Here is a 15705-nt window from a genome sequence, read left to right as displayed (position 1 = left end):
AAAGGTAACATGTTATTTACGCCGCACAGTGAACGGCGTCAATTTAAAACGCATATAACAATGGTGGAATTTCAGTTTTTTTTTATAATCCCCCAAAAAAAGAAATTATACGTACCCTAAAATGGTGCTATTAAAAAGTACAACTAATCCCGCAAAAAACAAGTCCTCATACAGCTATGTCGACGGAAAAATAAAAAAGTTATAGCTCTTTGAATGCGACTATAGAAAAACGAATAAAATAGCTTGGTCATTAGGGCCTAAAATGGGCTGGTCACTAAGGGGTTAAGCACCATATTTTTTCCTATAAGGACTGTTTTTAGTGCTTTTATGAAGCAATACAGTATACATATATATATTAAGGTATGGGTGCACAATCTTTTCTGGTCCGAGGGCCGCTATTGAACTTAAAGGGGTATTACCATCTAAGAAATGTATGGCATGTTGACTGTACAGGCCAAAACGGATTAATAGGACATTGGGCGTGAAGAGACGCTCCTGTTTGCTAAGCACTACACTTGTCACTGCAACTGTATAATGCCCGTGCATGGGTTCTATTAAATAAAATTGGACCCGTACGCGATACTCTCCGACGATGTACGCCTGCCACTGAAACAACCAGCGTGCAGTATCGTCTCTCCACGGCAGATGTCAGTTTGGCAGGAGATCACAAGTGGAGGTTGAAAAGACTAAGCAGAGTTCCCCTATAAACAATACTGCAAGCAGAGCTTTCTTTCCAAACTGCAAGAAGAGATTCTGGCTGCCACAAGTTGCCACTAGGGGGAGCCCACTACATCCATATACTGTCTACATTGACCTCAATGGGGGCAATATAATCACATATGCAGCTTCTCCATAGGGCTAGCACTGCTTCTCTGACAAGACTGCGGTTGAGTACGACAGTATACAGAACTAACACATGCAAGTGTGAACGAGGACTTGTGCGTATTCAGATTGTAACAAATTCCAGCCTGGGAGGGGCCGCAAGTTTGGGAAATGTAGTTACATAAGGTCCCATCCCCCTACTTACCCCTCAGAACACATGCAATAAAACAGTCAGTTTTAGGAAAGGGGACAGGGTGAACACATGACATAATCGACCTACACGTCACGTAGTCTGGTCTATAAACCTGTAAAGTAAACAGCCTCTAGTGCAGCCGCCCTAGTAACACATGAAGGATATCAAATGTCTACACCAAGTAACACAACACCTTCCTCATCTATAAGTAAGGTGGCGTTGTCCATAAAGTTACCATCACAGTGGGCGTGGTCAGAGAGCGGGGAGGCGCTACAACGTTTTCACAGAGTATACAAAGTACCGCCCGGTCACGGAACAAGGGGCCTGACAAAAAGTTATACGGGGCGTGGCTACATCGGAGGGAAGTTTTTATAATGTGTTGTGGGCGTGGCTAAACAGGCGGGGGGATGACTTGGAGAAAGTGGGTGTGGCCTATACACTGTGTTGCCGGTGAACTGTAGTGCCTGTGTATCAGGAAGCGGTGTCCCAGCAGTTAGCGAGTTCTCCCGAATACATCGAGCTGCCCGGTACCGGCATGGCCTCCCTAGCGGTGGCGGAGAGCGGCCCCAACAAGGTACAGAACTCCGGCGTCTTGTTACGTGCGTGCCCGGGGAGCAGCGGGGTATTCCACAGCAGCACTTCCTGATCTGTGTCCCTGGCATGATGTGTAGTTGCGTTTATTATCTGCAGAATTGACACTTATAGTTTTATGTCATCTGCGGTTTTACTTTCAGAAAGAGATGAAATATTAGAATAACTTAGATTTGGCCTCAGGCTTCCATTCTACTTCTCTTTATGTGATGTGGAGTCCGGTGTCATTGGTGTCCTAGTTGCTGTCATTATGTTGTGCGCCAAATTTACTATTGTGTACCCCCCATTTTTTGTATTTCGTATCTGCCATCATATCCACTTTACTTGCATTCCTATTCTCCGACATCTCCTGCGCCTGTACACGTATCACACAATGTTGTCAAATTAAACCTAGAGAGTCACCGTAACTAGAAAATACGCAGCGGAATACAGTAGCAGCAAAGTGGGTGATATTTAACAAATCTCATCCTCGCGCTGCGTAACATTTGAGAGCAGAAATTGACCTGCGGTGCATATTTTTCGGACCGCAGCACGTCCGTTCCTGCTGCGGAAAGTGGGCATCGCCAAACCATGGCAAATCCGTGGTAAAACGTGCACGGTATTGCAGAACGGTAATTTAGCCATAAAAAGACGGTTCCATTCGGCATGTGTGGAGTTACCACCATGAATACAGCGGACTCCTAATTGCTCTTTTAAAGGTTATCCGGGTTCTGAAAATGTTTTTGCCAATGGATGCAAATGATATAAATTCACCAAAAATGCAGTACTTACCTATACATTTCCCCTGGCGATCCAGTGCTGGCACTCCTGGTAATTGCCTACATGCATACAGCATATGACTGCTGCAGACGGCTCAGCGATCATGTGTTGTAGTTTTGGCATTATGCCCGAAATACTATGACAAATCCGATTTGTGTTTTATTTTTGTTCATTTATCTAATTTGCAGACATTGGCAAAAAAAATAATTCAGAACCCTGAAAACACCTTTTAACCCCTTCCCGCCCAATCACGTACAGTAACGGGATGAAAACCGGTGTCTTAACGCCTTTTCACGTTACTGTACCTGATGGAGATGAAGCTGGCTCAGGAGCTGAGCCAGCGACATCACCGTCGGGTGACAGCTGTATGTTACAGCTGGCACCCTGAGGTATCGGCCAGGACTGGAGCTAGCATCCGATCCGGCCGATTAACCCCTCAGATGCTGCGTTCAATAGAGATCGCAGCATGTGAGGAGTTTTTAGCCACCGGCACCCCAGCAACGTGATCACTGGGTTGCCGGAGGCTGCAAAGGCGATCGGAGGCCTAATACTTACCTCCCGGTCTGCCAGCATCGGAAGCCTCCTATGCCCCGCTCGGCGGCGGGGCCTAAAAGGCTTCCGGTACCATCGGCGTCATCAGCAGTGGGTGTCCGCTGTATGTTACAGCGGACACCCCGATCTATCGCCAGGAACCGGAGCTAGCTCCGATTCCTGCCATTAACCCCTTCGATGCAGCAATCCATTGTGATCGCTGCATCCTAGAGGTTTCTAGCAAATCGGCAGCCTGCCATGCGAGTGCCGGCCGGTACAATCGGCCATTTTGCCCGGCCGGTTTGCATAAAATTTTGCATCCGGGCCGGGCAGATCTGGACAGTGACATCAGCGGCAACTCCTGAAGGGGAATCCCCATGTGTCCGGGGATTCCGCTTCAGGAGTTTCCCCTGATGTCACTGCCCAGATATGGACAGAGACATCAAGCGCTCTGTCCAGGAGCGGAATCCCCGAACACACGGGGATTCCGCTCCTTCAAGGAGCTAAAGTGCGGCTAGCACATAGCAGAGCGGGGAGATACCTCCCTGCTCTGCTATAGTGGCGTCGCCGCAGCTGCTAGCGGCGCCATCGAAGGTGTCGCCGGGCCAGGGCGCTTTTAAAACAAGCAGGGGAAGGGAGCCAGCGCAGCGCTCCCTTCCACCTGCTGTACACCCCGGCCCTGCCACACCGTGTACAGCGTAGCCATTCGTCAGAATGGCATTAACTGCTCCTCCTCACATGCACCCTGCGCTGTGAGGAGGAGGAGATAGAGCGCAAGCGCCGGAAAACCCAGCCATCACTCGGGACACATCCCGGTGATGGCCGTGTATTACCCGGCCCCATAGACTTCTATGGGGGCCGGGATAGAGCATGTCCTACTTTTTGACGGCCGGTTTTCCAGGCCGTCAAAAAATCGGTCGTGTGAATAGCCCCATTAGGGGTCTATTATTCCTAATGCAGCCGGGCGCCGGCCGATTTATGAACGGCCGGCACCCGGCCGGGAAACCCTGTCGTGGGAATGAGGCCTAAAAATAAAAGTTGTAAAAAATACAATAAAAGTTTCAAGTAATAAAATAAAACACAATCTCCCACTTTTTCCCTTATCAAGTCATTTATTATTGAAAAAAATAATAAACCATACATATTTGGTATCGCTGCGACCGTAACAACCTAAACTATAAAAATATTATGTTATTTATCCAGCCGTAAAAAAACACTGCCATAATTGCTGCTTTTTTGGTCACTTTGTCTTCCAAAAATTCAAATAAAAATTTATCAAAAAGTAACATGTACCCAAAAATGGTACCTTTAAAATCTATACCTCGTCTCGCAAAAAACAAGACCACATACAGCTCCAGCGACAGAAAAAATACATTATTTTTCCAAAAGTAATTTTATTGTGCAAAAAGTTATAAAAAAGTTCTATAAATTAGGTATCGCCGGAATCGTACTGACCCGCAGAATAAAGGTAACATGTAATTTATAACGCATGGTGAACGCTGTATAAAAAAACCCTAAAAAACGATGCCAGAATTGCTGTTTTTTTGTCACCTTGCCTCAAATAAAAGGATAACAAGTGATCAAAAAGTCGCATGTACCCCAATATGGTACCAATAAAAACTACAGCTCGTCCCTCAAAAACACAGCCCTCATACCACTACGTTGATGAAAAAATAAAATGAGTTAAGGCTCCAATAACTCAGGAAAGAAAAATATCCAGTTGTGCCGAGCCGAGGGGAATATTTCTTCTGTTTCAAAGGCGATGTATCAAGGCACTAAAATTAGGGAACCAGAAAAGGAAGGGCCCAAACATTTCTGCTAGAAGCGAGGGCGCCCGCATTATACCAGGACAACACTTCCCAGCAAAATTCCCCAAACTGCAAAGGTGCGGAGTGTGGACCAAAAGGGGGATAAGAAAGGACGCCATATATCAGTGCGACACTGGCCTGTGCAGAAAGGATCGATCACAGCGTAACACACCTCTATTGATTATTTTATTATTTTTTTTTACCTTATTATTGTACCACCTGACTATGCCCCTGATGTACTCTGCCCGGCTTACATGTACCCCACATTATAAATGGAAACACCAGTAAGACTCCAAACAAAACTATTACCAAGCAAAATCCACGCTCCAAAAGCCAAATGGCGCTCCCACGCATCTGAGCCCTACAGTGTGCCCAAACATCTGTTTACTTCCACATATATGGCATCGCCTTACCCAGGACAAACCTTGTAACAATTTTGGGTGTGTGTCCCCAGTGGCACAAGCTGGGCATTGGCATTCGGCATTGAATTGGCATATCTAGAGAAAATTTTTAATTTGCACCTTCCGCAGCGCAATCATTTATGGAAAAGACACGTGGGGTGAAAATGCTCACTGCACCCCTTAATAAATGCCTTGCGGGGTGCAGTTTCCAAAATGGGGTCACTTGTCAGGGATTTCTTTTATTATTTCACATCAAAGCCTCTGCAATTTTGAACCAATACTTTATGTCGCCAAATTAGTCCTCAATTTTACATGGTACTCTTTCACTCCTGAGCCCTGTCGAATGTCCAGGCAAAAGATTAGGGCCACATGTAGGGTGATTCTAAAACAGGGAAACCCAGCATAATAATTGAGAGCTGTCTTGTTATGGTGGCACAAGCTGGGCACCACATATTGGCGTAGCTAAGGAAAAAAATCCCATTTTCACTCTGCCACATCGTGTGTACACGAATTTCTGCAAAACACCTGTGGGGTTAACATGCTCACTACACACCTAGGTGAATACCTTGAGGGTGTTGTTTCCAAAATGGGGTCACTTCTGGGGGCGATCCACTGTTTTGGTCCCACAGGGACTTTGCAAATGCGACATAGCGCCCAGAAACCAAAAGCAGCAAAATCTGTACTCCAAAAGCAAATGGCGCGCTTTCCCTTCTGAGTCCTGCCGTGTGCCCAAACAGCAGTTTATGACCACGTGTGGGGTATTGCCGTACTGCAGAGAAGTTGCTTTACAAATGTTGGGGTTCTTTTTTCCTTTATTTGTTGAGAAAATGAAAAATTTGGAGCTAAAGTTACATCTTATTGAAGAAAAATGTTTTTTTTTATTTTCACTGCCCAATTCTAATAAAATCTATGAAACACCTGTGGGGTCAAAATGCTCACTACACCCCTAGATGGATTCCTCAAGGGGTGTAGTTTTCTCAATGGAGTCACTTTTTTGGCGTTTTCACTGTTTTGTCCCCTCAGGGGCTTTGTAAATGTGACATTGACTCCGCAAACCATTCCTGCTAAATTTGAGCTCCAAAAGCCAAATGGCGCTCTTTCCCTTCAAGCTCCGCCGTGTGTCCAAACAGCTGTTTATTACCACACGTGGAGTATTGTTTTACTCGGGAGAAATTGCTTTACAAATGTTGGGGTGCTTTTTCTCCATTAGTCCTTGTGGAAATTAGAAAAAATTAGCTAAACCTACATTTTCTTTGAAAGAATGTAGATTTTCATTTTCACGGCCTATTTCCAATAATTTCTGCAAAAAACCTTCGGGGTCAAAATGCTCACTATACCCCTAGATAATTTCCTCAAGGGGTGTAGTTTACCAAATGGGGGTCACTTTTGGGGGATTTCCACTGTTTTGGCACCGCAAGAGTCCTTCAAACTTGACATGGTGCCTAAAATATTTTCTAATAAAAAGGGGGCCCAAAATCCACTATGTGCTCCTTTGATTCTGAGGCCGGTGCTTCAGTCCATTACCACACTAGGGCCACATGTGGGATATTTCTAAAAACTGCAGAATCTGGGCAATAAATAATGAGTTGCATTTCTCTGGTAAAACCTTCTGTGTTACAAAAAAAAATAGATGAGAAATTAATTTCTGCAAAAAAAAAACCTGAAATTTGAAAATTTCACCTCTGTCTCTTTAATTCCTGTGAAACGTTTAAAGGGTTAAAGAGGCTCTGTCACCAGATTTTGCAGCCCCTATCTGCTATTGCAGCAGATAGGCGCTGCAATGTAGATTACAGTAACGTTTTTATTTTTAAAAAACGAGCATTTTTGGCCAAGTTATGACCATTTTCGTATTTATGCAAATGAGGCTTGCAAAAGTACAACTGGGCGTGTTGAAAAGTAAAAGTACAAGTGGGCGTGTATTATGTGCGTACATCGGGGCGTGTTTACTACTTTTACTAGCTGGGCGTTGTGTATAGAAGTATCATCCACTTCTCTTCAGAACGCCCAGCTTCTGGCAGTGCAGACACAGCCGTGTTCTCCAGAGATCACGCTGTGACGTCACTCACAGGTCCTGCATCGTGTCAGACGAGCGGGGACACATCGGTACCAGAGGCTACAGAGGATTCTGCAGCAGCATCGGCGTTTGCAGGTAAGTCGATGTAGCTACTTACCTGCAAATGCTGCTGCTGCTGCAGAATCAACTGTAGCCTCTGGTGCCGACACGATGCAGGACCTGTGAGTGACGTCACAGATCTGCACTGTCAGAAGCTGGGCGTTCTGAAGAGAAGTGGATGATACTTCTCATCAGAACGCCCAGCTAGTAAAAGTAGTAAACACGCCCCGATGTACGCACATAATACACGCCCAGTTGTACTTTTACTTTTCAACACGCCCAGTTGTACTTTTGCAAGCCTCATTTGCATAAATACGAAAATGGTCATAACTTGGCCAAAAATGCTCGTTTTTTAAAAATAAAAACGTTACTGTAATCTACATTGCAGCGCCGATCTGCTGCAATAGCAGATAGGGGTTGCAAAATCTGGTGACAGAGCCTCTTTAAGAAACTTTCTAAATGCTGTTTTGAATACTTTGAGGGTGAAGATTTTAAAATGGGGTGACATTTTTGCGGTTTCTAATATATAAGGCCCTAAAAGCCACTTCACAACTGAACAGGTCCCTGAAAAAATAGCCTTTTGAAATTTTCTTGAAAATGTGAGAAATTGCTTTTAAAGTTCTAAGCCTTGTAACCTCCTAGAAAAGTAAAAGGACATTCAAAAAACGATGCCAATCTAAAGTAGACATATGGGGGATGTTAGTTAGCAACAATTTTGTGTGGTATAACTGCCTGTCTTACAAGCAGATACATTTAAATTTAGAAAAATGCACATTTTTGCAATTTTTCACCAAATTTTGGTGTTTTTCACTAATAAATATTGAATTTATCGACCAAATTTTTCCACTAACAAAGTACAATAAGTCACGAGAAAACAATCTCAGAATCGCTTTGATAGGTAAAAGCATTCCCAAGTCATTACCACATAAAGTGACACATGTCAGATTTGAAAAAAATGGGTCTGGTCCTGAAGGCCAAAATGAGCTTGGTCCTCAAGGGGTAAAGGGCCTATGCACACGACCGTAATTTTGGTCTGCAATTCCGGATCGTAATTGGGGATCAAAATACGGTTCCCTTAATTTCTATGACCCACGGACACCTTCCTGTTTATTTACAGGAAGGTGTCCAGGCCTGAGAAAGCTTCTGTAAAAAATAGGCCATGTCCTATTTTTTTAATTTTACGGACCGTGCTCCCATACTTTATAATGGTATCACGGCCCGAAAATGCAAATGACTATACGTGGCCGGCCGTGGCTGTAATCACGGACTGGGATTGTGGCTATTGCCGTGTCTAGGGGGCCTAAGGGCACTTATGGGAGGCATAGTATAATGACAGATCTGCTTCATAGTTTATTGTGGTTTCAGAAAATAAAGGTTATTCTTCGTGTAATGTAAAGTTGTACAATTTTCCAATATACTTTCTAAAGTGTCTACAGTGGTTACTGTAGAAAGCCATTGATCCATTATTATTTATTTTATTTCTTTTGCTTATATATCGCCAACATATTCTGCAGCGCTGTACAGAGGTTGTCCTCACTCAATGTCCCTATTGGGGCTTACAATCTAAATCCCTTCTTTGTATGTTTTTGTTTTGTGGGAGGAAACCGGAGATCCTATAAACACATGCACCATGCAGATATGAATCCCTTTAACGTTCAAGATCTCTGCTTGCAGTCATTCACCAGGAACATTCATTGTTTACTTTCAGTGGATAAAAATTTGTCCCGGTCATGTAATGGATACCGAGTTGCAGGACATTTTACGTAAGGGTGCATTTAGATGAGACATTTTTAGCTGCGTGTTTAAAAAAACACATAAAAAATACTGGCAAAAATAAACTGTTTTATCGCAAATTGCTGCTGTTTCTTCTGCGTTTTTTTGCTTCTGCGCTTTTTACAGCGTGCGTCCCTGGCATGATTTTTAATGCATCTTTTTTACAGCGTGTCCAATAACTTCTCATCTAAATGCACCCTAAGGCCTCATGCACACGACCGTAAAAACACCCGTTATTACGGGTCGTAATTACGACCCGAAATAACGGGCCCATAGACTTCTGTTGGCCACGGGTACCTTCCCGTTTTCTCACGGGAAGGTGCCCGTGCCATTAAAAAGATAGAACATGTTCTATTTTTTTATTTTACGGGCCGTGCTCCTATACTTTATAATGGGAGCACGGCTCGGAAAAACGGCCGGCTGCCCGTGGCCTGCCGTGCTCGTAATTACGAGTCGTAATTACGAGCACGGTCGTGTGCATGAGGCCTAAGTCAGAGCTCTGGTAACTGTCTCGGGGTGCCGTACACGTAGCGATTGTTCGCCGTGTATGAAAACCATGTGCTTCACATGTACTTGCCGTGCAATCGAAGACCGCAGCAATCGGTTGGCAGCACATCCCGCTACATGTAACACCTCTTGCACACAACCGAGTTTGGACCGAGTGTCGGCTGCATTTCCCGTTCACCTGTACTGTGGTCAAGCCGGGAAATTTGGTCGACACTTGGACCGTTTTTCACGGCCTGAACTGGATCGTGTGCAGGAGGTGTAAGGGCACTCCTATAACTGTAATCAGTCCTTCACCTGTGTGTGTCCATTACATAGCCGGGATGGGTTTCTATTCACTGGAAGTAAACAACGAAGGTTTCTATTAAAAAACAGCAAGCAGAGACCATGATAACTGAGGAATTTATGCTGAAAGTATATTGGAAAATTGTATAACTTTAAATCATACAAAGAATTACTGTGCAATTAAGGCTTGTGGTGGTAATTTATTAAGACTGGCATTTTATACACCAATGCTGAACTGAACTATGTCAGTGTGAAATGCGCCAAATTTATTAAGAGGCACATGCCGTAATACATTTAGCTTATCTGGGACAGTCCTAAAGACCGAAAACAAAATCTATGCCTTCTATGATCAAGTGTAGATTTGCAGGTGTTGCTTACCAGGAAAGTGGCGTAGCAAAAAAGGGAACGTGCCTTACATGCACCAAAGTTTTGGCACAAAAACTGGTGTAACCGATTACATTGTTTTCCCAGCGTTTTTCACCCGAGGCCATTGAAGCTAATGCAAGGATCCCGGGCAAAAAAACACTGATTACCACGTCAAAATCAGCACCAAAAAACTCTGAACTGACTCTAAGCTTTACACTGTCTAAGGCCTCATGCACACGGCCGTGACCGTAATCACAGCCCGCGATTGCGGGCACGGCTGCAGCCCGCATTTTTGGATCGTTCTCCCATACAAAGTATGGGAGCTCGGCCCGTAAAATACTAAAAATAGGACATGCTCCATAATTCCCGGCACAGTTCTATGGCACGGACACCTATCCGTAGTGATACGGAAAGGTGTCCGCGGCCAATAGAACTGAATCGGTCCGTAATTGCAGAGGTTTTTTACGGTCGTGTGCATGGGGTTTAAAACGCGACAGTATTAGTACATTTTCCCCACTATATACTGCATAAGCATTTTTCTAGCTGCACCCGTCTGGTTTAGCAACATTACTATCTCCTTTTGTTCTTATTTTAATGTTTTACTGTGTTCAGGATATATATGTGCATTGGGTTCCGTTTGGGGTTTCCGTTCATCCATTCCGTCAGAGGAACAGATGAACGGAAAGCCAAACAGAAACCATAGCTACCGTTTACATTACCATTGAGATCAATGGTAATGCTTTAGTTGCAAACGGTTTCCGTTCCGTAAGGTTTCTATTTTTTTAGTGCAAACAATAGCGTAGTCGACTACGCTATTGTTTCTGCAAAAAAAAAGTCGACAAGGAAGAAGGGTTGCAAAAAAAAAAAGCATTACTCGTCTCATAGATCCCCCGGTGTTCCAGTGCCACTCTGGTCCTCCCCGCCACTATTTATTGGCATGGCTGCAGCAATGATGTGCTTGTATAACCACGTGATCGCTGCAGTCCATCACTGGCCTCTGCGTCCCTGTGCCTTATAGCCACTAAGACCAGTGATTGGCTGCAGCGATGACGTGGGTATACGAGCACGTCATCGTTGGTATGCCGGGGGATCTGTGAGAATAATGCTGCCCTTTTTTATTTATTTTTTTGGTAACGGGCTCTTGGAGTGGTCTAACTGGCTCCATATGTTTAATAATTTTTCGACCCCCTGATGTAAAGCCTGTATGTTTGTAGTTGCTCTATTATTTCACATATTTTCTACTCCTGCGTACTAATGCTCTCACCCTATAAACAAGCCTCTTGCTACCTCAGCAATAACCATTTTTGCCACCTTCATTCTATATAGGGTATGTGCACACACACTAATTACGTCCGTAATTGACGGACGTATTTCGGCCGCAAGTCCCGGACCGAACACAGTGCAAGGAGCCGGGCTCCTAGCATCATACTTATGTACGATGCTAGAAGTCTCTGCCTCGCTGCAGGACAACTGTCCCGTACTGTAAACATGATTATACTACGGGACAGTTGTCCTGCAGCAAGGCAGGGACTCCTAGCGTCGTACATAAGTATGATGCTAGGAGCCCGGCTCCCTGCACTGTGTTCGGTCCGGGACTTGCGGCCGAAATACGTCCGTCAATTACGGACGTAATTAGTGTGTGTGCACATACCCTAAGTGTCGCTTGTTTCTCCTGTTTAGTCTCAGCAGAGTGGAACATATTTATGGAATGAAAAGTCCCTGAAATTTGTCCTAGTGTGCGCTCTAAAAACGGTGCAAGTTTTGCGTGCCATATTGTGCACTTTTTTAATCTTGTCTGTGACATAAATGACAGATTAAAAAAAATAATGAATGTCTGACTAAACTGATAATGGTTGTGACAAATTGGTTTAATTTTGGAGGATTTTTTGTCATAAAATACTGGCGTACGTGTATGGTAATAATGGGTGGCTGGAGTCTAGTACATTGTCATTTATGCTAATTGGGTTATGTAGTGTCTGCAACTTTCATACATTTGGGGAAATTTGTGCCAAATACATCGCATTTCCTTTGTGGGGACGCTGTTGATAACTGTGCCACAGAGTGTGAAATAACAGCTTGGAAGTCTTAGATTCACACGAGCGTGATACAGCCATTTCTGCTGTGCCCATGCTATCAGTAGGCATCTGTTGTGCTATACAGCTGACATCCTTCCAACAGCCAGGATATGAAAAGTGTTTAATCCATTAGATACCGCGGTCAATAGCCCTTGGTGCCCCTGTGACACAATCTCAGGGTGCCTAACATAGCTGTAGGACAGGGCCTAATAGGCGGGCTGTCGGTATAAGGGTATGTGCACACAATTATGGCCCGAAAAAAATAAATGATTTGCGTCCTAGGAATGGGTTTTAACATTTATTATCCGACTATATCTTCAGGTATTCTTGAAAATAGCACAAACTCTTCATTGTAATTCACTAGTGTCTGCACGTCTGAATTGAAACAAAGTACACACACTTGTGTTAGTTGTGCAGTGAGGGTGGTTGCTTTTCGTCCTTATGATTTCATAGCAGGAGCGGACCGCCATCTGCCAGGAAATGCGCCCAGTGAGGTGGTCATTGAACTCTATGAGAAGCAGATGTCTGGTGTGTGTGTACTCCTTATCCAACTCTATATCACAGCATGCAGTTCTACAACCCGGAGACGGTACCCTGTCAGGAGCATGGCGTCTGATATACTCCGAGTATCTGAGGCCCGTAGAAGTCGGACATCTGTGTTCATCTCCGGGCTAACGGTTGCCCAGCCCTTAACTATACGAATAGGATGGAGCAGAGGCAGCCACACTTACTGCTCATTTGCTGTGGTATTTTAAACTACATTGAGTTCTCCTATAATTCCATAAAACTGATGCTCTGGAACAGATGCTTTGTAGATTTGGTTGCATTCACATCAAGGGGTTTACTCTTCTAAGAACTGTTTATCCCCTCTCCGAAAATCTACAGGGAAATCACCCAAACAACATTCTCAACATTCTTCAGATGCAGCAAATTTCATTGCGGAATAGAAAGTCAAAGAGAGAGGATTTGGTTATATTAGAAGGTGCTGCATCCATAATGGCTTTTTATAGTTGTAGGTTGTGCCATGTTCTATTTTCTGTGAGGATGTAGATACATTATCACTGCTGGCAGTTGGGCTGAACCTTATAAACGTTATCACATAGTACCAGCTGCATGAAGAATGGGGTTCCTGAAAGTCACCTCACATGTTGTAAATAGTGGGCATCAATATTATCCGACATGTTCAGGTGAATAGATAATGTCAGGACTACCCATGTCCGTGTGCAGTGTGACTCACGTGGAGTAAGGCCATTTTTGTATGATTCACGTCGCATGTATTAACTTTTTTCTGTCACAGAAGTTAGCAGTCGTCATGTAGCAAATCTTGATTTCTTCTATGAAGTGTAAGGCCTTATTCACATGAAAGTTGAAATTGGCCGTGTGACGGATGTTTTTTTATAATGTCCGTCACACTGCTGCATAAAAATCGATGTATTTACATGGGGCTATTCACACGGCCTGTGAAAAAGTAGAACATGGTTTTTGCCCGTTTTTACGGATCCCTCAATAGACTTAAGTCTTTGAGGGATTCGTGATAACGTGCTCTGTGCGGATGTAAAACGTCCTTTTTCACAACAGAGTTGACACACGTTTGTGTGATTTAAGGCCTTGCTGTTTCTGTTTCCTCTCGTACAAAAATGACAATTGCACCATGTTGCAGGTGCCACAGAAGTACTGGGTAGGATATTTGTTGGTCTAGGATTCTAGGTAATCATTTAAGACTTACATTACATAAAAATTTACTATGTGTTTTAGTCATTTGTGTTAAATATTTAGTCCATGGAAATCCCTCAAGCGTAGTCCATTATACGTGAAGCCGTATTGAGCACATTGATTAAACATCCACAATGCAGTGAGAAAAAGTAAGTAGATCCCCTTTAGCAGCAAACACCACCACCAAATGTTTCCTGTAGCTGCAAATAAGATTTGTACAACGTTGAGGAGGAAGTTTGGACCAATCTTCCCTGCAAATGTGTTTCAGTTCATTAATATTTCTGGGATGCCTTGCATCCACAGCCCTCTTCAGATCATGCCACAGCATCTTGATAGGGTTAAGGTCAGGACTCTGACTTGGCCATTCCAAAACACAAATCTTCGTTTTCAACCCTTCTTTAGATGATTTACTTTTGTGCTTTGGTTCATTGTCCTGTTGCATCACCCAACTTCTGTTCAGCTTCAGATCATGTTTTTTTTCCCTCAATCCATGGTTCATGCTAACCAATCTTTCTGGAGAAGAACAAATTTGTCAGTAACCAGGCTTTGTGTGCCTTTTTATTTAAAGAGGCTCTGTCACCAGATTAGAAGTGCCCTATCTCCTACGTGTTTTTACTTTTTACCAACTGGGCATTGTATAGAGGAGTGTATGATGCTGACCAATCGGCGCAATACACTTCTCATTGTTCCAGCGTGATTGTGCAGTGAAAGAAGCTGGGCTGGAACAATGAGAAGTGTATGATACTGATTGGTCAGCGTCATACCCTCCTCTGTACAACGCCCACTTGGTCAAAAGTAAAAACACGCCCAGTTGGTCATTAAGAAACTCATTAGCATAAATCTAAAATTGCTCATAACTTGTTCAAAAATGATAGTTTTTCAAAATAAAAACCACTGCTGTCACCTACATTACAGCGCCAATCAGATTATGTAGGAGATAGGGAATTTATAATCTGGTGACAGAGCCTCTTTAATGGGCAAAGCACTTGTGAAACCCACACTTCCAATCTTCTCTTCTAAATTAAAACACCTTTTTCCAACTAGCTCTTGTAGAAGTCATTAAAGGGTAACTAAAAGTTTGACTAACTTCTGACATTTCCTAGTGACATGTCAAAAGTTTTGATTGGTGGGGTCCGAGCACTGAAATAACCCACCAATCGCTAAAACGAAGCTGCAGAAGCGCTAGTTTGAGCGCTCAGACGCTTAGTTTCTGTTCGACTTTTTCCAGAAAGCTGATCTATCAAAGTATGGGCTCATAGACTTTCTATTGATACATGGATTTCCGGAAAAAGCTGAACAGACGTGAAGCTGAGCGCTCACACAACGCTTCTGCCGCTTCGTTTTAGCGATTGGTGTGGGTCTCAGTGCTCGAACCACCACCAATAAACTTCTGACATGTCACTATGACATGTTAGAAGTTTGTCAAATGTTTAGTTACCCTGTAACACAAAGGTTCACTTACTTTTTGCTCCCTGCACTGTGGATGTTTGCTCAATGTGATTAAAAAAAAACATCAACAGTACAACTGTGTGTTATTAGTTTAAATATTGTCTTTGTGCATAATTTTGACTCGGGCTTCGTTCACACCTGCGTCAGGGTCCCGTTCTGACGTTCCGTCGGAGCTTCACGTCAGAACGGGAGCCTGACTGAAACAAACGGAAGCCATAGGTTTCCGTTTGCATCGCCAGTGACTTAAATGGTGACGGATCCAGTGCCAATGGTTTCCGTTTGTCTCAGTTGTGCAAGGGTTCCGTCTTTTTGACGGAATCGA

At 43.8% G+C, this 15705-nt stretch overlaps 1 protein-coding gene across 1 annotated transcript in view; it reads left to right on the top strand.

Moving 5' to 3' along the window:
- The first annotated feature begins 1428 nt into the window (after nucleotides 1-1428).
- Nucleotides 1429-15705, top strand: part of SNX5 (sorting nexin 5) — a 54709-nt gene continuing 40432 nt past the window's right edge. The window contains exon 1 of the mRNA XM_075862943.1: nucleotides 1429-1589. Within this exon, the coding sequence (XP_075719058.1) occupies nucleotides 1551-1589 (39 nt within the window). The 5' untranslated portion in view covers nucleotides 1429-1550. The remainder of the gene's footprint in view (nucleotides 1590-15705) is intronic.

The sequence above is a fragment of the Rhinoderma darwinii genome, chromosome 4 (genome assembly GCF_050947455.1).
Source record: "Rhinoderma darwinii isolate aRhiDar2 chromosome 4, aRhiDar2.hap1, whole genome shotgun sequence".
NCBI lineage: Eukaryota > Metazoa > Chordata > Amphibia > Anura > Rhinodermatidae > Rhinoderma > Rhinoderma darwinii.
Note: the sequence above shows the minus strand (reverse complement) of the source record. Positions and strands in the feature narration are given on the sequence as shown.